This window comes from Dromaius novaehollandiae, chromosome 2 (assembly GCF_036370855.1).
Source record: "Dromaius novaehollandiae isolate bDroNov1 chromosome 2, bDroNov1.hap1, whole genome shotgun sequence".
NCBI classification, from domain to species: Eukaryota; Metazoa; Chordata; class Aves; order Casuariiformes; family Dromaiidae; genus Dromaius; species Dromaius novaehollandiae.
In genome coordinates, this window is record NC_088099.1 from 129,646,103 (window position 1) to 129,673,004 (window position 26,902).

A 26,902-nucleotide genomic window follows, 5' to 3' on the forward strand; every position below is an offset into this window, starting at 1 on the left:
TAATGTGGAGGTAGCCAGTCTGATCTAGCAGTGTGGATGCAAGCTAGTTCATGCATTTGTTTTTAGAGTTCTGGCCCCACTTTTATTTAGTAGTATAGATGTATCCATGGGTGAAAATTCTGTTGCAAGGCAGCCTGGTCTTTAAAAGAGTAGGTTGAAGCTGAAAATCTTTTTCAAGACACATTGCATTATTGAGCCTTCATACTTCAAGTACTTTGCCCTGTATTACATGTTTCACTGTGGAGTGAGCTGTGCCTTCTTTCTCTGAAACTTCCTCACTGCTTTGTAGTGCGACTGCTATGAATCCGAGACACAGCTTGTCTTCAGGAAGTATCTAAGTGCCTTTAGTTTCAGGCCAAAGTCAGAAACTAAGGCACGGTGCATAGCACATGGCAGATTTGAGTCCTCAGCCAGCAGCACAGCTTCGGCCGATGTCCACAGCGAGGGAGCAAACGCAGTACAGCAGAACTGCTGTTCACAGAGGTGGCAGACAAATCTGTGAGACCCAGATCCTGCTTGACTTCCAGATTCAAAGTAAGACTTCTCCATTTTCATTTCAAATAAATATAACCATGTAAAAGACATCTTGCAGATTCCCTTTAATGTCATTAGTGTCCAAGACTTGAGCTGTTAACTCAAGGAATATGCTGTGGATGACATTATCATCAATAGATTTCTAGCACATCAAGAATATTGTTGCTAGTTTAAAACTGAATGAATGGGCAACCTTGGCAGGACCTAAAAGCACTGTGGGTTGGTGCAAGGGCCACAGCAGACGCACAGCTGTGTGGCTCTGCACTGACATCTGCTGCGTGATCGGGAGTAAAATTACCCCAGACAGGTCCAAGACAGCTCAGGCTGTGGTTGCACCCGTTCAGATGGGACCTAGGTTTTTGAAGTGGCTCTGCAGCTTGTACCCCACTTACTACATTTTGGTTTTCACTGCAGAGTGGTGTCAGAGCACACAAACTGTACAGCTGTCTGCTGAAACTCAGCAAGGAGGTTTTATTACAGCATCACACCTTTTGGGCACTGACCACCCATGGGTGCTCAGGCTGCAAGACCAATCCTGAGTAAATCCCCTGAGAACATCATTAGTGTAGTTCTTGGCTTCTCGGCCCCAACTGTTTCACTACACAGATCCTCTCCTATTGTGTTTCAGTGACTGCTAATGTAGACAAAGCTGCAGGCATCTAAAATGAAATATAGATAAAGTTTTTGGGGAGGGGAGGTGTCTGTGCCTAGACCTGTGCTCTGAAAAACCCTCCACTCAGCTGTCACATAGGCTTAGAGATGGCTAGACTCAGGGATGACGCTGTGATTCAAATGTTTTCCAAGTGCCTTTAAAATAGCTGTTTGTGTGCATTAATGCTTCAGGCACAACAGGAGTTACCTGCTCATAGCAGCAACTGACTCATGTCTAAAATCACGAATGTTACGGAAATGAAGCACTATCCACCTTTACTTTTCTTGAGGGCTTTGAGTTGGTGGGAAGTCTCAGGAAGTGTCTCACACATTCCAAGGTGTTAGGGCAGGCCTGGCTGCCTTCTTATAAATCCCAGAGGAAACGACTCAGATGATAACCTCCCATCCATAGCTCTGGGCCCTGAAAGCAGCTAACTATGCACTGCCTTTCAACTAAAAAGACGGACCTATTACTTTGCGGATTAAAAAAAGTGAAGGTACTCCTCCTTGCCTGCTGTTAGAAGCACTTGTCTATGAAGTCAGCTTTAGGTACTCATTTCCTTCCTCAGTCTATGAATACCTAATGCCTGTAAGAGCTCCCTGACAATCAGACCATGCTGCTAACAGAGTGGTATTCCTCAGCTATGGGACAAGAAGTACAGTACACTATGAAATGCAAAATGTACAGCAAGAGGCTGTATAGCACACTGCTTAGGACACCTGCCTAAGAGAACAACAGGCAGCTTCTGGTGCCTTCTCTTTGGGTTGGTTTTATATTTGATGCACTGCATGTTTGCAGAAAGCAAGGATCAGAACCCGTCGCTCCCTGATAAAAATCCTAACCTCTCAGGTTAGGACAGAATGAGGCTCCCCCCTCTTCCCTCTTGTACTACATTTAGACATTGCTACAAGAGCTGTAAAAAATGGCTGACTTTAACTGTCACGCAATGTGGAGGACAGGGCCCTATCCTGGAGGAAGGAAGGCTGAACTCTTTCAAGATGAGGACATGAACTCACATCTTCCATTTCTGAGTAAGTACTTTAAGCTGTCTGGTAAGGAGGAAGCACGAGTGAGGAGAATGGATGGACAACACCTTTCCCTTCTGTATCTCTGCCCAAGCATTAAGAGAGAAGAAGGCACCTTGCTTGGTTTGGGTCTTTCAAAGAAACTCACCTACGGAGGACACCTGATTGGTGCTGGATAGTTCTCTGCAGAAAGATATTGGTGTAAGGTAGCTGTATGGGACCTTACTTAAAGTTTACCTTTGCCTTGAAAGTTCTCCTGAACTTCCTAACTCATCCTGCTCAGGCTGTTGTTGTTCAAAACCTTGCCTGTTTTGGAAAACATCCTCTGTTTGCCAGTGTGATTTCCTGGGACAGACATCTCTCAGGGGTCTACCTAGCATTGCAGGGACTGTTTTTTGAGCACCGAAGTTCTTTATTGGCCCCCTTTCTTGATTGCTAGAAATGTCCGCTCTAATTTCATGTTTGCAGGAGTGTCAGTGTCCGAGGACTGTATAAAGGAAAGAAGCATGGCTTCAAAGGCTGATTTTAGCCTATGAAGCTAATTTTATTCCCAGGCCACTGAAGAGACATAGAAAATAAGTAAGGGAAAGAGTTTGTCTTTAATAAGCCTAAGGTCTGTTTTGTGAATGCTCACTTTTACCCAAGGAAGGACTCCTCCTGACAAGGGCTCCACAGGCCACTCTACACTTTGTCTTCTACACTTTGCTGTAATGGAGGAGGGAAAATGGCAAACCTGGGGAAGGCACCATGTAACTTTGCTTTACTCCTGTGAACCTCTGATTGTGCAACTTGGTGCATCTACTTCAAGGAAGGAAACACCAGATTAATTGGGAATTAAAATAATCACAGCATATCTTGAACAAAAAATATATATTATTCACAATCTCCAGGAATAATTTATAACTAACAGAATGTAATGTGCCATTTTGTTACCCATTGCTTTAACCATGGATGGATTCTTAAAACTGCAAGTGAAACTGTTAACATATCTTAAAAATAATTCTTAATTACTGGGAAAACTAGATCATCTGGACTTCTCTGAAGCAGGTAAAGTAAAACACTTTTTATTTCAAGAAATATTGCTTCTAGACTTTCCTGAAGCCAGAATTGTTCTATAAAAGTATCACAGAAATATTATACAAGATTTAAAAACACAGTATCCTAGTAACTTGAAATCTATGTACAAATAGCATCATTCATGACCATAAATACGTTTGTTCTATCAATCAGCCCATGACACATACATCAGATAAACAGCTAGTTAATTTTAACATATTTACAGAGTCCATCAAAAAGACCACTTCTTAAAATTATGAAAATCCTACTGAAAGAATCTCCTTTTTATAAGTTCAAATTAAAAGCGATGAATGTAAGTTTAACCTGCAGTGCTTGCAATAGCCAAAAAATACTCCCTACACTAAATAACATGTAATAGATAGGAAACATTCCTGTGAATTGGACATGATGGAATTGCATCTGTTTGAAGTAATTCTCTTTTGTTGTTGTTGTGATAATTACTTACAAATTAAAAAAATAAAAGCAAGGGAAGATATTAAGTTTCTACTAGTACAGATTTTCAAAGTCATTTTTGTATTATACTTTATAAAATTTAATGTTTGGTAAAGTTAAAGAAAGAAATTTGAACAATACAACAAAAATTTTCTAAACTACTATTTTTGACCTCATGTGCCTGTTTTATCTAGAATAATGTAAATCTAATATGATTTTACCATTCCCTTTAATGCCTGTTCAAAACAAAACAAAACAAAAAGAATTTAAGTCTCAAAATGATAATAATGCTTTCAAGATATCATTCAGGCTAAAAAAAAAATCAAATGCAGTGACAAAAACATATATGTACTGACGTAGACCTTTCTACCAGTATCAATTAAAAAAAAAAAAGACTCATGGATTTTTAATACTGACAATATCAATATATAGGGAAACAATCCAATTTAAACAAATCCTCCTAGAGTTAACAATCATTAGCCATACCTTTCTGAGAATAAATTTAATTAAATCAAAGTAACAAAACATGCAATATTTTTGCTAAAATATTATTCAAACAATCTGTTTCCACAATCCATGCTGATTACCTCTTTCCTGTCAATCTATTTATTGGTTTCACAATTACATTAGACAATGAGCAAACTAAGAACATGTGAAGTATTAGATTCATAAATGGTATGGCATACAGATTTTAAAAGTGCAACATCATTTTGCTCAAAAGCATGACATTAAGAAATTCCAGTGGTTAAAATAATTTATCAAAAATACATTATGCAGACAGACTGGGTGAACTGAAATGTTCATTCATGGTGGGATCATTTGGAAACAGGAAAAGTAACCTGAAAATCCTCAAGGAAATAATTTTTAGCTTGCAGAGAATGTGCTACTGCATTAGGAAGTTAACACTGTTTCTGTATATTAAAAACTGGAAATCTTGTTTCCCAGTTTGGAGACTTGCTGTGAAAGCATGTGTGTGTGAATACAATCAACACAAACACACACACATAGATGCTGAATTGGGCTCAGTTTAGCTGCAAAATGTATCTACAATAAACGTGGAATGTCAGTTGTCATGATTACTTTTATTAGTTTGCTAATAAAAAGATAAGGAGAACTTATTTAATGGTTTACAACTTGATCTAATCCAAGGAGAGTGGAGATGAGGCACTGCCTTCTACATTTGGGATTGGTGACATTTCCCCTGCAAGACTCTGTTTCATTTTTTTCAAAATAGTTCCTGTTTCCTGGGTACCGATAGATGAATTCCTGATGGATACATTGACAGCTTGATGAACAGTGGGTTCATCAGATCTCACAGGAAGATACATCTGATCTTCAAATATATCTTCCATAGCATTGCTGTTTTGATGGGCGTCTTTCTGAAGAATGCTGATGGGTTGTAGAATGAAGCTATGCCTGGACTCCAACTCTACCAAACCGTTTCCACTGAAATCCATATCAAAACGGTCTGATTCTTTATCCTCCATCCATTTTTCAGCTGTATGATGATTTCTCCAGTGTGCGTCATTCAAATTACTTTTCTCAGGAATAGCATTGTTTAATTCAAGTTTCCTCTCTTGATGTAAAATCGCTGTGCTCAAAGCTAGGGCTGCAAAGTCTATTGGCTGAATAAGCAGCAACTCTTCTGCAGTCAGGCCACTTGACTCCTCAGCCGAAGTCATTCCCGCCAAGGTAAATGGTGTAGATGATTCGTCCACATCCCCGTTGTTTTGAGCAGCGTTGGTCTTGTCCGTTTTGTTTTGCTCATAATAACTGTTCAGCAGTGCAAACATTCTAGCTACATCCTTCAAGTAATTAGTCCAGTCAGCCAGACTAAGTCTATAGTTGTATCTGTATTCATATACACTTTCATTCACACTGTACAAGTCTTCCAGTCCTTGCCAGTTGATGTCACCAGTGAAATCTGGCACGTTAGCCTTCCCATCCATCCCATAACTGTCCTCTGTTAAAAGAAAGAATAAAGTCTAATGGTGAACACCGGCTTAAAAGTGCTTAAGCTTTACTTAAAAGTAAAGCTTCCATGCGTGTTTCTATTCCAATGTGCTGAAAAGCACTACTACTCATAACATATGTAGCTTAAATAGTAAAATATTCCACATTTCCATCATCTTTCCATCATCTGGCCTCAGGTGCGTTCCCAGCTCCCAGCTCCTGCTACAAAGCTGGCTCCAGCTACAACCCTAGGCTGAGTGGGTGTCAGATAAGAGCAGAATCTGGGCTAAAGGGACTTTGTGATGACATTCAGAGATAAACCTTTTTTCTGATATTTCAGTGCATAAAAGTTGTTTCAATACACATTTGCCTTTCATGAACACGCCGCCAAAATATGCAGCAGACAAACAACAGTTAAGTATAAAAGATAGGACTAATTCTGAGAGCCATTAGTGACCAGAACTTCAACAAAGCCCATAGGAATTTGGTGTCTAGACAGCTTGAGAGATATGGTCTACAAACTAACCAGTCGTATTTTTCTATCAACCAGATGTACCAGAGATAATTGTCTTTAATAAATGATAGTCAAAAGTAATTTTTTATTAAGTGGGTAAGCATTAACATGGAGCATGTAGAAGAAATAGCACTGTAAAACTTAGTATGAATTAATTTATAGAAATGCACCACTATCTAAAATATTGTTAAAATATACACAGATACAGTATGTCCTAAAGCTTATTTTTGTTTTTTTTAAAGCTTTCAAAGAAGATAGCTAACAGATTTATCGATTGATATGTCCAAATAAAGAACATAGATGTGATTCTGTAAATAGCAGTGGAGTTGGATTTTTATATTGATCATACCCAGAAAAAAATAAAGACATGAAGGAAACCAATTTCCATTTGTAAAAGTGACTACAGTGACCCAGATTATTAAATGCAGTGTAAAGCCCATTTTATATTGACAAGTAACACTGAGGGACACTACTATTTCATTTGATTCACTGCACAGACTGCATTCAGTCCAAAGATTTTACCCACCTAGTGGACATCAAGGTAAAACTAACCATGTAAAGGAAAAGCATTTCAGGGAAAATGATAAACTGGTTCTCACTGACAATCTTGTAGGCAATATTTAGTAATTAATTCAGTGAAATGACATATTCTTTTTCTGAGATTATACTGGCAGGTAGGATAGTACCAATTACCTTGGAAGCCTATAGTCCAGCTGCCTGATTTGAGTATAAATATTTATTTAGGTTGGATCCTTCACCCCTACTGTGGATTCTGGGCAACTCTGTAATTTGTATTTTAACTTGCCCTTTCTCCTTGTTCAAGTAAAACAGAAGATATGACATCTTAACTTATATTCTTTGCCTCATTGCTAGTTTTGGATTTCATAGTGGAAGGAATTTGTCCAAGAAAAATATTATCTTGGTCAGGAAAACCTGAGATTTTCTTACAATGAGGGGCTTTATTCTGCTCCCACAAGAGTCGGTAAAGGTTGGGCCACTTTCTCTATCTGGAAACATTTGAGTGTTTGATATTAATTGACATTCCCTCACTTAAGACAACAACTGTAAATACTTTAAAATGTAAAAATGTAAATATTTTGCTTTTTTAAAACAAGTTCCAAAAATATTTATTTTTCTTAGAAGCATGGTTTTGTATCTTAGAGTGGCTTGGCAAACACTTGGCAAACTTCTTATTACAGGAAACCACACAGGCATTTTGGATCTGGGGGGATAGATGCAAAACAAAGTCTTGCTATTTTTCTTTTCTGAAGAAGACATCAGAAATGAAAATCATGGACTGGCAACATGACAGCCATCTTCATAAGTCAAATTATGCATAAATTTCTTCCTGAAAAAAAAATCCAATATAGCAGAGGTTTCAAGAAATAAATCTTACTATCCTACGATGTACTTTTGAGGAAACTGGCCACCAAACGTGCTCAGATAGTAATGCTATGAATGCTACAATATTTAAATTTTGCTCTGTTGTTATTTGTATTGATAGTTTCATGAATTTCCTCCTTGCCAAATTGGAGCCTGTATAGGAAAACAAACTGCTACAAGAACAATTAGTGGCTAACGAACTTCAGTATATACAAATTTATCAAGACTCACACTTGAGAAACACCAGCACTTTCTGTATATGGAAACCTGATGGCAGCAACTAAAACGGGAGTGCTGCCGTTTGACCAATGGGATGGGGTGGGCTCAGGCGATGTGAGGCAAAGCCAGGGGCAGAAAGGTGGCTTTGGGCCCTGGGCTGGCCCTGGCAGCAGGACACTGGGGTGAGCTGGGCCAGCCGCGGTGGCACCGGGGGTCCCGGGACCGGCCAGGAGAGCAGGGTTTCCTGCCAGCCTCAGCAGCAGAGGGACAGGGCTGTGTTGTGAGGAAGTGAGATCGACAAAGTTGGCTGCATTTCTGAGCAAAGCCTGAAGCGGAGCTACCCAGCCCTGCACATGCTGGATCTTCTTTTCCCCTCTAACGGGCACACTGTGTTTCTGCAGTCCCACTTTGACCACTGATGACCGAGGAATTTCACAGCTGGGAAGGCAGTGGAAATTCGTCTTTGATCTTCATGTCAAGCAGAAAAAAAAATCATTTGTTTAAACACAAGGAACACAGATAACTTGTGTGCATGTAAACAGATAGCAAAGCAGTGTCCTAAAGTGCTAGAGCTGACTACAGTTTGTCTGAGCAGGTCACTTCACAGCTTAATGCCAAAACTTACAGTAAGTGTGAAAAATTTCACACTGAAATTGAAGTATAGAGAGGTAAGCGGGGAGTAAAGAAAAGGTTTTCCCCTGTAAGAAATCTCGTTATAAAAATATGGAACAGGAAAGTGCAGATGAATTGCATATGCATAGCTGCATGGCAGTGGTTTCCCCATCAATATTTTGGCAATCTGTTAGCTACATCATAGGCCCGAGAGAGAAAAATTGTTGTTAACTATTCACAATAAGACATTTTCAGATTTTCTTTTAACCAAGCATTAGTTTAACTTCATTCTCCAATTATTGTACCCCAGAATCCCATGATGCCGTCTATGTTGTCTCAAAGCTAACAAGGGATTTGGATATATCACCACTGAGACTGAAGACAAGAAGGTACAATCAGCTCCCTGGTGGCTTTGAAAAATCCCACCCAGGCAGGAGAGGAGAGAGAGGTGTGTAGCTCACACACCCTGTTGTCACCATGCTTGCAGAGCCATGGGCTGTCCATCAAAGAACATGAGTGACACGTGTTCTTCCCTGGTAAAAGGTTTCTTCCTACGTACTAAGCAAACAGCACTGTGCTGACTGTTTCCATACAGGCCTGTTGTCCCAACATTGTACTTGCAATGCCTTTAGTGCTGTACTAACTCAGGAAATTTTAACTGGAAGCAGGTTTGAGTTGAGGTACTAAGCAATCTGAAGGAAGCCTAAGGAATATTTCCAGTGACTTAGCAGCATAAGGCTTTTCCCCTTCTTATTTCATTGGCTTCTGTGCAGATTTCAAGAAATAGACCCTTTAAGAGATCCTTTTTATGATCACTAAGAAATGATTCTTGTTCATTTTTTAATTTTTGGTTTTAGAAAGAAAAAATTTTTCACTAGAATGGGGCTCGAATCAAAATGTTGTACCCAGGCACATGAGCGCATTGAGAAGCTGGCATCTGGGAGGGAACGGCACACAGCAATATCACTTGAGTTACACTATACCTGTCACTTATTTCAGTAGAGTATTCTATATTGACTTGGCGTCAAAGGTTAAAATGTTTTCATTACTAAACAGTGTAACAGGGTATAAATTAAAGATGTGTGTGCTCTATTATTCCATGCAATCCTACAATTCAAAAATGCCATCTCAGTTAGATAACTAGGAATGCTTACAAGGAAATCTTCTAATGAAAGACTTAAAGCATAATTACAGGAATTATATTCTATCATTGCAGTAACCAGTTTTTACCAGGCTGTAGCAAACAACGCAAACACCTGGGATATAACAAAAACCCCAGCTTATCATATAAAACACTGAAATACATTATCTTAATTGTTCCCTGGCTGCTGGGAGTTAATAATAAGGTTCTTTTCAGATGTCCCTGTGAAAAAAAAGTTTTATATAGATCTGCATACTCTCTGGGCCCAATTTATGTCTCAGGCAAATGATGTATTTCAGTAGCTTCTCCACCACAGTGCATGGAGATGAAAATGTGTAAAACTGCATATATAGCAAGAAGGTATCAAGCTTAAATATGAAACTTGGGAGACCTCTAAATTGTTTTCTACTGCTTCATACAAGCATTGCTAACTAAACAGCAAGTACAGTACTGTTAAGACCTCAGTTTCTTCAGTCTCTTCAGGCATTTGCTTTATGTTTGACAGGTTCCTCTACCAGCAGTAGTAACTGCTGGTCAGCATGATAAACATGCGCATAAGGTAAATATACTTACAAATAGCAGTCTTTCACTTATACCCGGGTTTGAGCACTAGATACTAAAAAATCTCACCTGTTGCCCTTCCTCAGATCACATATTAGGGACTTTCAAAAAAATACTTGGGTATAGTTTTCTGCACATGGAAGCTAATCTGAAAGCATCGTTGCCCCTACCCAGAGGAGCCTTGTGTTTCTGCCACACTTACAGTGAACTGTCTCCTGCTGGCTTCTCGGCACATGCTGCTCAAACTAAGCCCTGCTTTTACTTAAAGCAGCATCTGCCAACATTTCCTAAAACCAGTGAGAAGACTTCAATTTACTTCTCTAGGTTTGGTCAGGCTCTTTGGATACATATATCTCAGAAAGTTTTACATTTGTTTTACGTTTAAATAAAAACAGGAAAAAGTAAACCCAACATCAGGAAAACAACCCAAAAGAAATGATTCTTTTTGTGTCATTTTCCCCGTATAAACATCTAATACAGGCATGGAATATGAGCTGTATGACGTCTTGCTGTGACAATGAGCTAAGTTAAATGCAGAATGGTGGAGCTAAAAAACAATGGCCAAGTTCAGTGTAGAGTAGTTAGAAAATGCATGCATCAAAAGCTATGCTGTGTGCAACATGGCAGGATACAGACATTAGTTGAAATTGACTGGAATCATGCAATTATTTGGAAAGAAGCTGCTGAGGAGAATAAAAAAGTGTGGATACCTGTGTGGATCATAGCTTCCTCCATCTTTATTTCCTGATATAGGAAAATACAAGAGTAACTTTTGTTAGTGTTTAGAACTTGTAAAACCATTCACAATGTAGTTTTCCATGCACAGCTTCTAATTCCTAAAAAGAAATGTACTGTGTTAAATAAAGACAGAGCTGCAGTCCAACAAAGATTTCCTGGAAGTTTTATATAAAAGAACTGAAAAACCACAGTTTTTCAAAAATAATAAAACCCTCAAACAATTGGATATAGTAAAAAAGAGTAATCTTTGTAGCCAAAGAAAGAGACACAAAGGTGCAATAACATAAAATACGTAGAATGGAGTATTCCTGTAAAAATCACATTGTTCGGTCAACCAGAATGAAGTACAGCAAATTCCAGGCTTATGAAGTATAAACACCACCTATTTTTATATTCTGAACTTCTTGTAAGAAATATTGCTTTCCTCAAAAACAGAGGGGACTAGTGATGATTAGCAGTCTGCAATGTTAAGTCTCAGTTGTAGCGTGGAACCTGAGGTTGTTCACATAGACAGCAACCAGAATAAACACAAGATTTAATACCACAACTGCTACTGGGAAGCAAAGACTAAAATAGAGTAAACCCTGTAAGAGAGAAAAGAGTTATGACCATGAATGAGAAAATCTCTTTGGAATTTCTGTCAAAAGTTGTTCTTTATCATCAATATCTGTCTAGAATAACCTGTGCGAACTTGCAAAGAAGCTTTCTGGTCATGCAGTTATGCAGGATGATGTATATGGATCATTCCAAATGATTAAGAGCAACGCTTAAGAGAGTGAGACTTCATGGATCCAATTAGTACTTAAGGAGATGAAAATAACCTAATAAAATGGAAATAAATACTCTCTTCTATTTTTCTTGTACCTGTTTCAAGTCCCTTAGGCCTTGGATTGCACTGCTTGTAACCTTGACAACTTCGCAGTTCCATTAGCTGTATGTGTAATTGATTCAAAATGCCTCTTTCCACTGTATGTACTGTATTTGTCAGCTGAGAAAAAGAAAGAGAGGGAAAGAAATACTTGTTAACAAAAAACCCCCCTAAAAATCTAGAGGAGTTTAGCATAGAATAGCTTGTAACAGGGAAAGGGCTTTACCTGGTAAGGATCAGTGTTCATATCAAAATACTCCAAGAAGCCGGTCGCAAACTCACAAAAGAGAAAATTGTGGGTGTCATTAACTGTTCGCAAACACCAGTAAGTGTTGTTATTTGAGCTTGTGCAAGCACAAAAGGAGCCCACTGTAATTAAAGAAATGAGTTATTAGTTTTACTTAAAAAATAATATGCTTTTTTCTTCTACTAAACTTCTATAGATCTTCATGTGCTTGAATTCTACATCAATTTTCTCTAAAATTCTTCTATTTTAATAATGGCCAGTTAGATGCTCATCAAAAACATAATAATGAATATGAATATGAATGATGAATATGAATAAATAAATATTGCTACACACAATTTTGCAATTGTCCATTTAAAGAAAGCAGAAGATATTAAATACTGTAATGAGACATAGTCTTTTCTGATTTATGTATCATTTATTGGGAATTAGTAGAATTCAGACCTTGTAAGACAACAATGAATCCTGATCCTTAAGATTGCATAGAATTGCTTACTATATATCAAGGCGCCATTTCCACCAACAGTAAGTAACCTTAACCTAGTAGAGCCTCCAAGAAGTCAGTACAATAGAAAATTAGAGAACTGTAAGCACTGCAGAGGAAGATCAAATTGTTAATTGGTATAAGAAGTGAGACGGAAATGGCATGGCAGTCAGGAAAGAGTTGGGGTGCTGTATGGGAGTAAAGGAGTGAGACAAAACTGGCAATGAAGAGATAGGTTTGTAAGCAGGCAGCTTGCCTGGCAGCTTGAGTGCAGGGAAGATGGAAGAAGCAGGATGGGAAGGAAGACCAGCGATTGCCACAGTGGTTACTACTATGCTACCTTTTGAGCAACTGTCCCTTACTGGGTTAAGATTTCCTTAAGGTAACCACCTAGACCCTATTTTGAACTGCAGTCCTTTATTTTACTTTTTTGCTAGGCAAATAAGAGGGAAATTGAATCACTCAGACAAACCTTTGTAGCACGGTCCTAGGCAGCGTAACCAGATTCCCCACTGTTCTCACTTTTCAATCTGAGAAACCTAGAGTGGGATTCCACTCCAGACAGCAGACACCTATATTCAGGTGTCACATGTGAGGTAAATGTCTAAGCCCTCATTAGAGGAAATGAAGATCTAGTCAATACAGTTAGTGGAGTACGGAGAGCTATTCACCTGATGGAACGTATGTATGCTTTTTAGGGTAATGCTTATTATCTGCTCAAAAATATACTTTATTCAGTCTTCATAGAGTATTTTGCGCAAAAATAAGATTTTGAAATATGTAACAAACTAGCCTTTTTTAGTTTCTTTTCAGCAAAGGTGTTAGCAGAATACTCTGGTAATTTTCAAGTGGACTTAGCAGTCTTTACATTAAAAAGGAGCCTGATCTCGAAAAGACTGTTGTATGGTGTTCCTGGTGCATTTTAAGCTACAGAAGAGATTGTAGGAGGAGATGTCAGAGCTCTGTGGTGGAACTGAAAAGAAGGAGACTCCCTCTGAGTTCAGCTTCAGGACAGTGGAGAAACTTCATAGCAAAATAAGATGGAAGCTCCCCTAGATCATACCCTGAGACTACTGCTTGATGACTGAAGAATTTGGCCGCAATGAGACAAAGAATGAGAGAAACCTTAAAAGTATTGAGTGACCTCCAAGTGGCTGAAACTCAGCCATCTGGACTCAAGGCTACTTCATCTCTAAAGTGTCTTTTTATTTGAGATCATGTTCTGGGTACTATAATGCTATCCATCACTGAGGGCAGGGAGGTTAGATGCTTCTCAAAATTTACTCACAGCTAAAGTGACCATAGGTCACTTTATCACCAGCTTTGACATTACTGATTGCAACTGTAGTGGTACCACTAATTAAGCATCTTGGATGTCTATCTGAAGATGGAAATAAGATGTCGTCTGCAATAACTTGCCTTTGACACATAAAAGAGACACTTCATTATGCAGTAGTAGGGCATTGAAGCCTTGCAATAAATCTGCTGGACTGAGATGTGCAAGACTGGGTAATAACATGTTCGTAGAATCTTTTATGGCTCTTTTAACACGAAAGATTTAATAAGATATTTGTAGGGTTATTACGTGAGGACTAAACAATGTTGAAAAAAAGTAAACTAACTGTTGCTTAACTGACAGAATAACAGGATATGATTGGTAGTTTAGAACACAAATATTAGAATTGATTTTAATAGGCCATGTGTCAAGAGCAGTTCTCCAGACTTTTTCCCAACATAATATTTTTAAGATTATTTGTAGTCTAGTTCTGCCAGCAGAAAAGATTGTAAGAAAACTATTTTTTAAACAAAGTGCTAACAAAGTTTTACTTTAGAAGAATGTTTAATTCCAATAATTAATGTTGGTCTAGATTTTTAATTATTTAGTCCAATGACTTTCTGTAATAGTGTTAATATATTGAACAAACCTTATAAAACTAGTGTAGGCCCACTAGTATTAGGCCCTTTTTAGTATCTGCGTAATCTAAATCAACAATACATTAGCTCCTCTTTTAGTTATGGACCGTGTCAGATGGACTTTTTTTTACTCAATTGCTATTGCTGGAGCATTGTCAGAATGCACAGTAATATGAGATTGCTTTTCATAACTGTTTGTTACTCAACAGTTAGAAGGGAGTAAGCCACTATCTGCTTGATTTTTGTTTTAAAGACAGCAATTAAATTTCTCTAGGAACATTTTAAAATGTAAAAAGCGTATTAGCAGAAGTGATATTACCACCAGAACAGATTATCACTGGCAGACAACATCTTTCTCCAAATAAATATTTGCTCCTAGCTAATTTTCTGCTTATGCACTGCAAAAAATGAGTCAAGTATCAACATATTAGGTTAGATTAATCACCATTGAATGTTGAATTTTTTGCAAGTAAAGTTTTCAACCACTTTTCCTTGTCTGCCAAAAAAGTTTCAGGATGATGAGAAAGGCGCTGTTAATGCTGAATACCTAGAAATGTTGAGGCATGTCCCAGAAAGGGTGATCATCTATATACTTGAGGTTTAAAGGATCTTAAAATAATTCTAGTTATAACATTTTAATCTTATACACTAGGTGTGCATTCCACAGTTGTGATTTTTACATTCTTTCAAAAATGGGAATAATGGGGAGAATTCATAAGGGATAGCATCTGTATTCTCTTCACAATAAGCAAAGTTGTCTATGATACACTTTCAAATCAAAATGCCAAAATTAAAGTACACCTTTTATGTGCCGAAGTTTGTGACTCCATGCAGTATTAAAGGTCAAGTCACAAAAAGGATTAGTGACAAAATCTTTGGTCATAGATCTCTCATCTGTAAACACAACATGGCAAAGGAGCAAACAGGAAAAGGATTTAATTCAGACAGACACATTAGCTCTTGAATACCAGATTTTACAATTTGATTTCAGTGAAAAAAAGTTAATCTGATGAAGCATTTCTCATAGGACAAGAATGGATTTGCAGAAAGTTTAAAGCATTTGTGGAAGGTTCAAAGTTCAAATAAACTTCTCTGCAATATCACCTGCATGGCCTTTGAGCTCTAACGCTTATGGAATTAGTCAAAATATTTACAGAACTAATTTCTTACAGCAAACATGCAGAATTACTATTTTGAGACTAATTTTTTTATTTCTAATCCACTGTTGTGAGACCTATGTTAGATCTGCAGCCTGGACAAAGTATCATAATTTCACTGAATTTTGCAGAGCTCCAATAATTTACATTTAAGGAGTATCTGTCCCTGTCATCTGTCCTGGATGACCATCCTTTGAAAGCCTTCAACCTCCAAAGAACCAGCAGTTCTGTAGTTAACATTAAAATGCCGAAAGAATTCAATTTAACATAATGGAAATGAAGTAAGGGGTTTTGTTCAGTCTTTTCAGAGAATCGTCCTTTGTTCTGCAACCAGGCTTAGAATTTTTCAGACAGTTGTATACAATGTACAACAGTGATAGAAGTCCTGTAGATAACTTTATTTGTAGCATCTTAGAACAAAATGACAAGATCAGTTGTCTTATTTCAGGAAATGTTGACCAAAGGAGAATGGGTATGGGATATAGGAACGATCTAATTCTAGCGTACTAATTCTACCTCATGCTATCACAGATACTTAGTTCTCCTGACACAGGCACTGGTCAGAATTTGACTAGTTTCATTATACAGGCATGTATAAATCAACATGGACAGAGATGGGGAAAGAATGGATGTACTGGGTTTCCCTTCCTTACTCTCCCTGCCTTGCCAGGCTGGAAACCCTATCAGAATTCTTGTGAAATATTCATCCATCTTGATCTCCAAGAGATGACACAGATCTCAATAGCTGGTTATGACAGTCTAGGTTTTGTCTATTTGCCTAATAGACAAATCCTCCTGTTTGTTTCTGCAGTGTTTAGCGCAGAGCCTCTTGTGATAATTTCATATAAATAAGTAATGCAACAATTATGAGCACATACAAGTGCAATTCTTCCTTAATACTTCACAACTAAGGAAGCAGCACTGTTAAGTGTCAATTTTTCAAAATAATGTTCTGACATTGCATGAAGAGGGAACTGTATTACACAGCAAATATGAACCTAATTGCTATTGGCATGCGGAAGTAAAGACAGGAGACTTACAGTTCCAGAATGGGGCTGTTTGCCAGTGGTTGTTATCATGGGTAAAACATGTCAGTCCAGGAAGACTACATTCATCTCCTTTCTTCTGGCGCTTTTTCCCCTTCCGTTCCTTCTTCCTCCTACGATTCTCTTTGAACAGCTGCAGTTTGCCATCTACTTCCTGTGCTGCTTCTCTGTTCAGAGAGAAAGGAAGGCACAACTGTCAGGGAAAGGTTTCTATCCAGTTAACAACAGCATTAGCAATTTTTACATCTGCTTGAGCTTTTTAAAGGTTAGATGGTGGGAACTATGTCCTTCAGCAGGCTGACTCTTCTAGCTCAGCTTCCACCCCTGCACTTCTGACAGGGTGTTCTCTTTCGTAAATTTGAGAAATGATGCATTGATGCATTTAGCTTTTTTTAACCACTGCTAAGTCAATTTGTTTCTGAAATGATTAATTCTTTCCATTTCAATCAATAGTTTTTTAAATGTTATTCATAAAATTTCACAGATGTGTTCAAAACTATTGAAGGTTTCTTGTAACAGCTTTCCCTCATCTTCTCCCTCCCCCCCCCACAAAAAAAAAAAGTTCTTGTATTTCTACAGTCACAAAAAGACAGCTGAGAGAGTGAAAGGTGAATAACATTCTTACTTGAACGGATGGAGGTGGCTCTTGATTTTCTCTTGGGCCTTCACCCCTTTCTCTTTGTTGTAAAAGCTATGGGTAAAGTTTTTAAGAAGGTTGTCATCAAGTCATGAAACAATTCATTTTCAACACAAAACCAGAAATATGCATTTCTTGACATTTAACTTAAAGAACTATATAGAATAACTTACCATTTTCACTTAATTTAAAGAAGTTATATGTGTGTGAGTGATCTTATGTTAGATCGTAGCAAAACAAAAGGGGGGGTCAAATATGTTAGCAGAATATAAACATATCACCTCAGCATCTTAAAATTCATACATGCATCTTCCTTTGATTTGTAATAGCTTCCACTCTTAAAATGGATCTAATTAAAATCTGGATCTGGCTGTCCTTTCATTTTCAGCTCCCTTGAATTAGCATACACACCCTGACACTTGGATATCCGTCTTTGAATGGCTAACTTTGATTTCTTCTCAAGTCAACAGAGTCAAGAGTTTCTCCAGAGAGTGATTCAGAGTACAAACATTTAGACTCAGTTTCTTTCCTTCCCCTGACTGGGGATGACAGCTGAATAGGCCAGTCTTAGTCATGAGTACCCTCTAAGCCTACAGCAGTAGTAAATATCAATAGAGCTAATGTTCTTTCTTTTCCATCTCAAAAAACTTGAAAAATGTATAAACCTAATCAACCAGTGTCGCTTGCAGTGCTGAAGGTCATGTCTTACCTCTGCTTACTACAGTCACATTCATCTGGTTTTCTTCTTTTCAGGTGTCCTCTCACTTCCCTCAAATTCTTAATTTTGTCTTGCAGAGCTTCGATCTACAGTGAATATTTCTGAGTCAGAATTATTCTTTGAAAAGGTACCAGTGCAGAGACTTTACTTGGAACAGATTTTAAAATGCCTCTTACCTCCTTATCAATGTAAGCCTTGTGGTCCTTCCAGGCTCTGGCAGATTGGTACAGTTCCCTCTCACAGTGAATAGTGTCATTTGGAAGAATAAAACATCTGTAGATATAAATTTAACAAACAGAAAAATCAGTGGCTTCCCAATTGCCTTCCATTTCTCTTTATTCCAACATTCCTCATTATTTCTTCATCAAACTTTGTTAAGAAATGAATAGATGCTACAATGTCTCATGTTGATTTAATATTATTCATAATTGCTTCAATCTGTTTTCTCAACAAAATCAAAAAATAATCCCTCATCTGCGGCAGGCACTGTCTGCCTGCTAAGCAAAAATGCAATGACAATACCATGTCCGAGATTTTTAATCCAATCAGAAACGAAACTGAAATAAAAATCTGCTCAGAATTCACAGCCTCTTGTTTACCAAACTGGCCATTGCTCATTTAACCACTGACTGCTGAGAAATATGTTCTTGCCACATGTATGTGACTAATCTTCTATGCACTCAAAATAGTTAAGAATGGAACATAAAGTCTGTGGGGCAAAGATCAGTATAAATCAACACAGATCAATAAAGGTCAAAGTTAGGGAAAAGATTTCATATAAGAGGTGAAAAAAAGAAAGCACTCAAATAATAAAGTGGTTGCAATGATGAAAATAGTCACACCAGTGTTCAGAAAAACAGCTCTAGCAAAAGAAAAAAAAACACTTGGAAAGCCAATGAGGTCAACTGAGATAGAGGGTCTAACAGATAACCAGCTTTTCAGAGTCTCCATGTGGACATACATAATTTACTTAATTATGGACAATTCCAATTTTATAGAAACATCCTTTCCCCTCTTTCCCCAGCCTTGCTTCATCAGAACCCTTACTCTAATTTTTGAGAAGAATAGTATATAAGGAAGACTTAGGAATTTATCTCCTCTCATCTTCTACCATTATGTATAATTCTCAGTCACAGGACTGGAATTTTGAAAGCAATACTTTATTCATTAACAAAACTATTTATTGAGAAATAATCACTTTTTCAGAAAGCCATTTAACTCCACACTTGGAAATGATCAATGTTAATAATTTTTACTTATTCAGAATTAACATTTATGTTTTCCTTGATGTTTTTGAAAAGAATGAGAAATGTTATTTCTATCTTAAGATAAGAAGTTAAAATATAAGATTTTTATTGGCTGTTTCCAGAGACTTTTCAGATCAATCATACCACTTTTTTAAAACTAAAAGTATTTTGAGATTTTTGCCTTTTCATTCGTATTTAGGGTAGGGAGAAAAGCTGAAATCCCAGCATCTTTTAGGATGGCAAAATGAGCATTGCTCTCTTCAGCGATAAACAGGTCTGACGTATCTCAGGTAACATTAGTGTCTGAAAACAACTAAACTGGAGTAACTGATCTATTCTGTCCTTATTTAGAATGGGCTTAATTTCTCCTAATTTCAGCCATCTAAAATTTAGGCATCTATGCTAAGCTAATAGAATGCATAATACTATTAGCATAATAGCATAGGTGTTATAACGGACAGCAGGAGTGTCAACCTCAAAGGATGATTAATCCATCATAAGACACATATTTAGATATGGAGGATGAATTTCCCTCTGCAGATGCCTACTCCTCCTCAGAGATAAAACATAAACTAGATTCCTCACTTTTAGATATAGGTATTTGAGCGAAATGATTCCACTTAATAACAAGTACAACTCAGCTGTATCTAGAGTCATCTATGACAAAAGAATTAAGTTCTTATATATTGAAAATATAAAATCAGAAAAAAAGTAAAGAGATAGAATACAACTAGAAAATGAAGAAGACTAAGGAAAAATAGGAAAAGCAATTGTACTTGTGTGTCACTCTGACGGAGCTAGGTTGACCTATAGCATCAGTGTCATCAGCTATCATTGAGTCACCAGGAGCACCGTCAGTTTCCCCTGCTTCTTCCTCATTTTCAGCATTGTGACGCTTGGTGATACTTTTGGTCTTTAACACCTGCAGTTCTTCCTCTTCCAGATTTATGTCATATATTTCACCTTCAAATTCCACAGACAAGGACCGGGTTTGGCGAGTGTGAACAAATCGTGGTTTGTATTCTAACAGAAAGAAAGGAATATTCATGGTTGCATATACATATCCACATGACTCATGCCATGAACACACAGCATATTCCAAGAGCAAGGATGCTGTTCAGTAAAAACACAAGTTATTCTTCCCTGGCTCTACAAAGATTGATTTAATGATTTTTTTCATAAGTCAGTGTTGTGCCACAAGATCTCCACCCACAAACTGGCATGTGTCAGAAGAAGTTTGACTTTTTATGCTTTAGAATAATGATTTTTCAAAGTGATGATGACACCTTTTATTTCTTAAAGCTAGGCACTAAAAAGGGCAAGAGTCCATCGTATATTAGTGTATATATATGTATATATACTGAAAAAAACAGACATCCTCTGCATCCTTGTATGTAAGCCATAGATCTCCAAAAACTTGCTGCTTTGTAGAACTAGAAAGAGGAGATTCATCTGATCACTTTTACCTGTGTGAATGAGCAATAAACCCCTACAACGGGAGAAGGCTCAGAGGAGATGGGCAAGGGCAATGAGCCCCTGAAGCTCAGGGATAACGTAGGGTGTTTGACTCACCACAGCTGTTGAACAGAAAGCTGACTTCAGCTCAACACAAAGGGGACTGGAGCGTGGCCTTTGTTTTAGATAAACCACTATGTGAGTTGAATGGATCAACTGACTACACCTCAGTTGAGTGGATCAGCTGGTGTAAATGTTTCTCCCTGAATTCATCAGAAGAGTGTGAAGAGTGTGAGTCTCCCTGAGTTAGCCAGACCAGCATAGGGGGGAAGTGTATACGTGGCTGAGCCCAGCACAGAGTACAAAAACTGAACTGTTAACAAAAGAATTTTGAAGAGGGCAACGGGCTTGAGTGGGCCTCAACTCACATATTCCTTCCTGACGACTGGGGATGCCCAGCGTCGTGACAGTGAGCATATCATAGAGACCAGTAATGGGAATTGCATTGGTACCATGATTGAACAGTATATTGCAATTGCTGTATTTTGCTAAGTGCAACTTACGCTTGTATTGTGATTTCAACATATTTCTGTATCACTCTGCTAAATCAAAAAGCCCATGTAATATCAAATATCTTCAGAGAAGTAATTTTTGATATTAAACATTACACCCTCCATGTGTGGAATATCTAAAAGAAGCTGGTCAGAGAGTATGGGACTCTGACAACCTGTGGAAAGCTCTGAGTTTAGTAGGGTTACAACTCTTTTAGTTATTGTTTTGGAGTTTTGCAAGTACAGCTGAATATGACTGAAATTAGCTAAGTCAATTAACTCTTTGAGGGTTTCTTATGCTATGTATAAGAATACCTGTTTGGGCTCAGCCTGAAAGACCTTACACATTCTACCTCTTTTGCCAAATGTACTTGCCTCGAATCAAGCTGATAAAACTGATAGTCAACACCACAACAACATGCATTTTGCTGACACAAAAAAACAGACAAAGCCCCAGAATGCACAAATCAGCTTGTAAAAAGCTGTGGCAGGGCGTCAGCGTCCATTAGTTGTGCCTACGCTGAGCACACCTTTGTAACCTAACAACTAATAATAAGTATTGGAGCAGAATAAAATGAGAACTCTAAGCAGGTACTGCCTTTGACAGATAGTGCAGAGTCTATCACAGTTTTTTTATTAGTTTCTTTGACAGACTTGTGCTGAACCTTTCCTGCAAGAATCATTTAGCAGCACAGAGAGAGAGTCTCATTTAAAATTTCATTCAAACCACCCTGTCCTTCTAAACTGTTTCAGTGGATGGCTGCTGTAGGGTGAAAAAAAGGCATACCAGTCAGTCACTGAATACATGCACCTTTCTGAAGAGAAACCACAGCTTCAAAGCATCTTTCTGATTTATAAGCTTATTATGCTAATCAAGTAATGCAGAAAGATTCATAGGATCAGATAGGACAAATTCTGGCACTGGTTATGATCTGTATGATAGTACTTCGTAATCAAGTGGCTGAGAGTCTGGAATATTTTAGAATCTTATCTTAGTGTTACCTAAAAACTGAGGTTTCAACTAGCCATTCCCTCAAACAATGTTTTATCATCATGAGTCTCTCTCTGCTCTGCTTGGGTGAGCATTAAGGGGATTTAGAGGAGGAGGGAAGAAGAGTAAGAATGCCTGTAAAGGAGAAAAGCATAACAAATGGACCCTTTCTGACTCCCCTGCTTCAGATGTTTTCCATACTGTTTGCTCTTTTCCTCTTTCCTAGCCTTCTCCCACCAAGTCACTTCCTTCCAGCCACAATCCCCATTCAACTCTTGCTGGTACTCTGGTAGCACCTTTTCTTTCCAAGGTACACAACAAGTATCTCTCCCTGAATATATCACCTGGGGGCACATTCCCTGGCTTAAGAATCGCCTCAGCAGTCTCTGACACGGACTTTTTGGCAGAGGCTAGTGTGCACACACTACAAAGTTCCTTAGGTCATATTAAACGAATGGAAAAAATTATGTCACGGCAGCGTTTAGTCTGAACAGTGAGGCAACTCAAGACAGACAACATTGTGGTTGATGTACAAAGAATACCAGGGATTCTTGTTTGCATACAGAGTGGGGGAGGATTTAAATCAGGAAATATTTTGAATTATACTGCCATTATTTTCATATCTCACAGACATCTGTGCAGCATCTTCTAATTTTTATTTTTCTCATACAACTGCACAAGCTCCCTGTGGCCTGTCTCTATCTCATTGCACAGTCTAGTTTTCTGCATGGAGAACAGGAGCATATAGCCTGCTCTTGAGCGAAGCCCCTGAAATCCAGATCTGCTTTGATTGTTGTAGAGATTCACTTTCATCACTGGGCAGAGAGATGAAAATACTTGTTCCTGTGAGGAACCTTCTTTAAATAGGCTGCTGTTCTACAAATCCTTAGCAGGGATAAGTCCAAATACTGCTATTTTAAAGGCTGCCTGTGCACTCCTTCAGCTCACCGGCCACGAGAGGACACTACAATCTAACTTGCTCCCTTTCCGGCATCTTGGGACAGGCTTGCTTGAAAGCTGCAGCAGCACCTCATTCTGACAGGAGTCAGAGCACTTACATGCCTCATGCGAAAGATATCTTTGGGATATGATAAAACAACGTTTAAATTCAGTGTTAATGATGCAAGAACACACTTGCTCTGGCTACCTTAGCAAATAAAGGCACTGATTCCTCAGCGGAGCTCACCAGGTTTCATCTCTGATCAGCACGATAGGTGGCACCAAAGCATCATCGCCACCACTCGCCTAAAGAATATTCCCTACTGTGACATAAAGGATGTTTTGCTATTATTATTACAGAGGCAATTATGTAGAGCCTGACGGCCAATTACAGGTGTATTCATTCATTATACACAGAGGTGAAAGCAAGACGATACCGGTAAACCAACCCTCTGCTAGCCATTTTCCTCCAGTCTTTGGAGCATCCAAGACTCACTCACTTTGTGCATTAGAGTTTCTCAAGAACTGTCTTTGATTTTTCCTTTGGGTCCTGCTGCTTCGGTAGTCAGTGTCTCCACAGCTGCAGTCTTTGTCTTTGCCGCTGTATCCCCGGGAGTGTATGCTGCGTGTCCTTTTCCTGATGGTGAGTATGTCGCTAGATACCTTACACTTGTGAATGCGAAGCTTGCCAGAAGCATCCTCTGTGCACTGCCACTTCTGTGAGAGAAGAAAACAAAGATGATCTCCCAACAGAGCCCCAAATTCCTGTGACTTTCAGACAGCTTGTAAAACATGAGAGGAAAATTTCTTTAAAAACTAAATAATTTCTTAAATAATGAACAGAGAAGGGAAATCTTTTAGGGGACTAAAGGTCCCCTTGCATTCTTCTCAACATCTCTCATCCGAGGCAAACATAAGCTTGAATGAAATCACTGCAAATCTGCATAAAAAAAATACAACCCAGCCAAAAAACATATATAAATCAAGAGCATCTAGACTAAACACATCCGTGAAAGAAGCAAGTAAAAAGTCTTAATTTACCGAGCCACAGAGTACAGCTGTCAGGGCTGTTTTCACCAACTCTTTTTTTTTTCTTTGAAAAAACAAACATTGTTTCTTTGTTCTGTGACTTGGAATTTCTAGCATGATTCAGGGGAAACGAAAAAAATCTCCACGGATGAAGAAGAGCTGAGATCAGGTCAATTGCAGGGTTTCTTGGAAAAGAGAAGGACAAATTGCGGGTACCATTTATAGGAAAACGCAGCAAGCGCTAACAGCAGGGAACTTAGTTCCTTACCAGAGGGCAGAGGTAGGGCCTGCACCCCAGCACGTGCTCCCACAAACCCTGCCACTCAGAAACGCAGACATTGCTGGGTTTTTTTATATTTTATGTGAGAAGAAACAAGCATGAAACCATAATAACAGCAAAAACATACTATGCCCAGCCACCCTCACTACATCCAACAGGTGTAATCAGCGTATTAAATACTTCCAGAAAAGTGGGAGGGGAAGAACCATAGAAATAGCTGAGAAATAAATTATCAGAGATAAACTCTTCTGGATACGCAGTTTTGCTGTTTGTATCAGGCCTGGGGTAGAAAAGGTGAAGGCTGGAAGGAGTACCTGTAAATGGCTTTGTATTTGTGCTGGATATCAGAGCAAGGGAGGTGGGGTGAGAGGAGACGGAGTTTCCCGCGGCTCGCCTGCACAATGTCTGTCTGACTTGATTAGCAACATCACTGAACCCAAGTGGAAGATTCCTGGTGGATTTTTTCAGTGGATCCCCCTGTCTTCACATTTCAAATGAGAAAGCAGCTGAGGCTTTAATTTCCTTTGCACACTGAACTGTCTTAAAATCTAAAAGGAAATGTTGGGTTTTACATGGATAGGCACTGACAGCTCAGAGCTCCTTTGCCCGTGCTTAAAGCTTGCCACATACAGCTTCTGAATGGTCGCTGGCACTCACAGCACGGCAACCAGGCTAAGCAGCCTGTGAAGATTTTAAAGTCAGCTGTAGTCTGAATAACAAAAGGGAGAACTAGAAATAGCTATGCTCATTTATAATTTGAATACAATTAGAAACGCCTAGCCACAACGACCAGACTTTGCATGCAAAGCAATTAAGTGCTGCTGGGTAGTGCAGAGAACACCCCTCTGTAACGCTGTTGGTAGCCGGACCCCCTCAGTTCCAGCTTTAGCTAAGTTTGCCTGCATGGTGTGCTTTTCTGGGTCCCATGAAGGAATTGCATAACTTTCTCTTTCCTCATTAATAATAGCAAGACAGCTAGATAGGTACTGGTCCTAATGGAGTACCCACTGTGATTTTTGAAATAGAAACTAATATCTGACCAGATACATTTGAGTAAGTCTCTCCCATTAACTAAAGGCTGGTTTTGTGGTGCTGTCAAGCTAGCTGAAGTATGAAGAAAAATACCTAAGCCTCAGGTAGATTTGGTGACCTGATAGCCTGGAGAGGCAGTTGCTGTGGCAGCATTCAACAAAAATCAATTCCTGACTTCTACACAGCAGTCACTTTAAGGGATGCAGAAGAGGTGAGGGAAATATACATACACCCCTGCTAAGCTAACTGGTTTGGGCTTTCTGGCGTACAGCACCTCTCTATTAAACACTGAAATATAGACTGACCCACAGCACCATAAGAGCAAGTTCTAGCCTAATCTGGTCTAGAAGATGGGTCCTACACTCAGAGATCTTGCCTGTGTATTGGCATGGCTTTGGTCCCAAAACAGTAAGCCATGTTTAGAAGGGTGTAGGTCTGCTCGCACCTGATTATATTCTGAGAAATCATACTCATGTACAGACTTTCTGTGTAAGCATCAACAAGTAGAGGTATCTGAGAGCTATAACACTTTGCTAGATTTAATTCTGCAGTAGCATGTGCATTTTTCCTATAGCGGTGAGAGAAGATGCTTACAGGATAAGCACTGATTCCTTGTGTTTACTGGGTACGTTATACTTACACATTTGTGGCACTAGCTTTTAATGAAACTCAGAAGTACCATTCTAAAGTAAAATAAGCATTTCTTTGTCTAATGTTAATTATAGCAACAGGTACTAACAGTTCTGGAAGTGGCTTCAACAGTCATTTAGATCATTTTCTAACAGTTATTATGACTAACACTGAAACAAGACTCTCTGTGTCTAGTATGAACCAATAATAGTTCTCTATTTAAAACAGAGATTAAATGTGATTCAGTTCCTCTTTTTTTTTTTGCTTTAAAAAGTATCATTATAAAGATGCTTTAGAATTCTAAAATGGAATTTTTAGACTAACTTCCCTGAATCCCTGCCCATGCCAGTGCAATCATGAACTGAGCATGCATTATGCAGTAAGTCATAATGGTCTCTCTTCTCATCTTAAGATCTATAAAATGCATTAATGCACATAAAAGAACATTCTGGCTGATGTACTGCCCCTTCCCCTCCTCCATTTTCTACCTGCCTTCCCACTCTGAATACCAAACTGCTCTTGGAAATCTAAGACTTCTTAGGTTTCTGGGTCCCCAATCTCTCCATCAAGAAAAGAAAACATTGGCATATACACAAACTAAATGTATCTTCATTAAATTTTAAGTTATATATGCTTCTAGTTATCCCCCTGTTTGTTTTGCTTCTCTGGTGATGTTTCACAAGACACCTAAGGTGATCTAACAGTTCGCTGTTGCCATAGGAATAAGGGACAGGCTCATCCTCAGCCTGTGTCTGGCTGCTGGCTGACTTTGGGACTCCCAGGCTGATTTCTTCTCTCCCTTGCTAAGAGGGGAAAGGACTCAGAACAAAAAAATA

The 26,902-nt window shown here is 38.6% G+C and overlaps 1 protein-coding gene across 5 annotated transcripts in view; it reads right to left on the reverse strand.

The window, feature by feature from the left end:
- Window positions 1–3,259: 3,259 nt before the first annotated feature.
- SULF1 (sulfatase 1) overlaps window positions 3,260–26,902 on the reverse strand; it is a 126,606-nt gene continuing 102,963 nt past the window's right edge. For 3 of the 5 annotated variants that reach the window (XM_026115206.2, XM_026115209.2, XM_026115210.2), the window contains 9 exons: window positions 23,596–23,812; window positions 19,936–20,182; window positions 18,089–18,185; window positions 17,904–17,998; window positions 17,183–17,248; window positions 16,552–16,724; window positions 11,936–12,078; window positions 11,706–11,829; window positions 3,260–5,683 (listed from right to left, as the gene is read on the reverse strand). In XM_026115206.2, coding sequence (XP_025970991.2) covers window positions 4,860–5,683; window positions 11,706–11,829; window positions 11,936–12,078; window positions 16,552–16,724; window positions 17,183–17,248; window positions 17,904–17,998; window positions 18,089–18,185; window positions 19,936–20,182; window positions 23,596–23,812 — 1,986 coding nt within the window. In that variant the 3' untranslated portion in view covers window positions 3,260–4,859. The other 2 variants (XM_026115212.2, XM_064507421.1) reach the window with 2 other exon arrangements.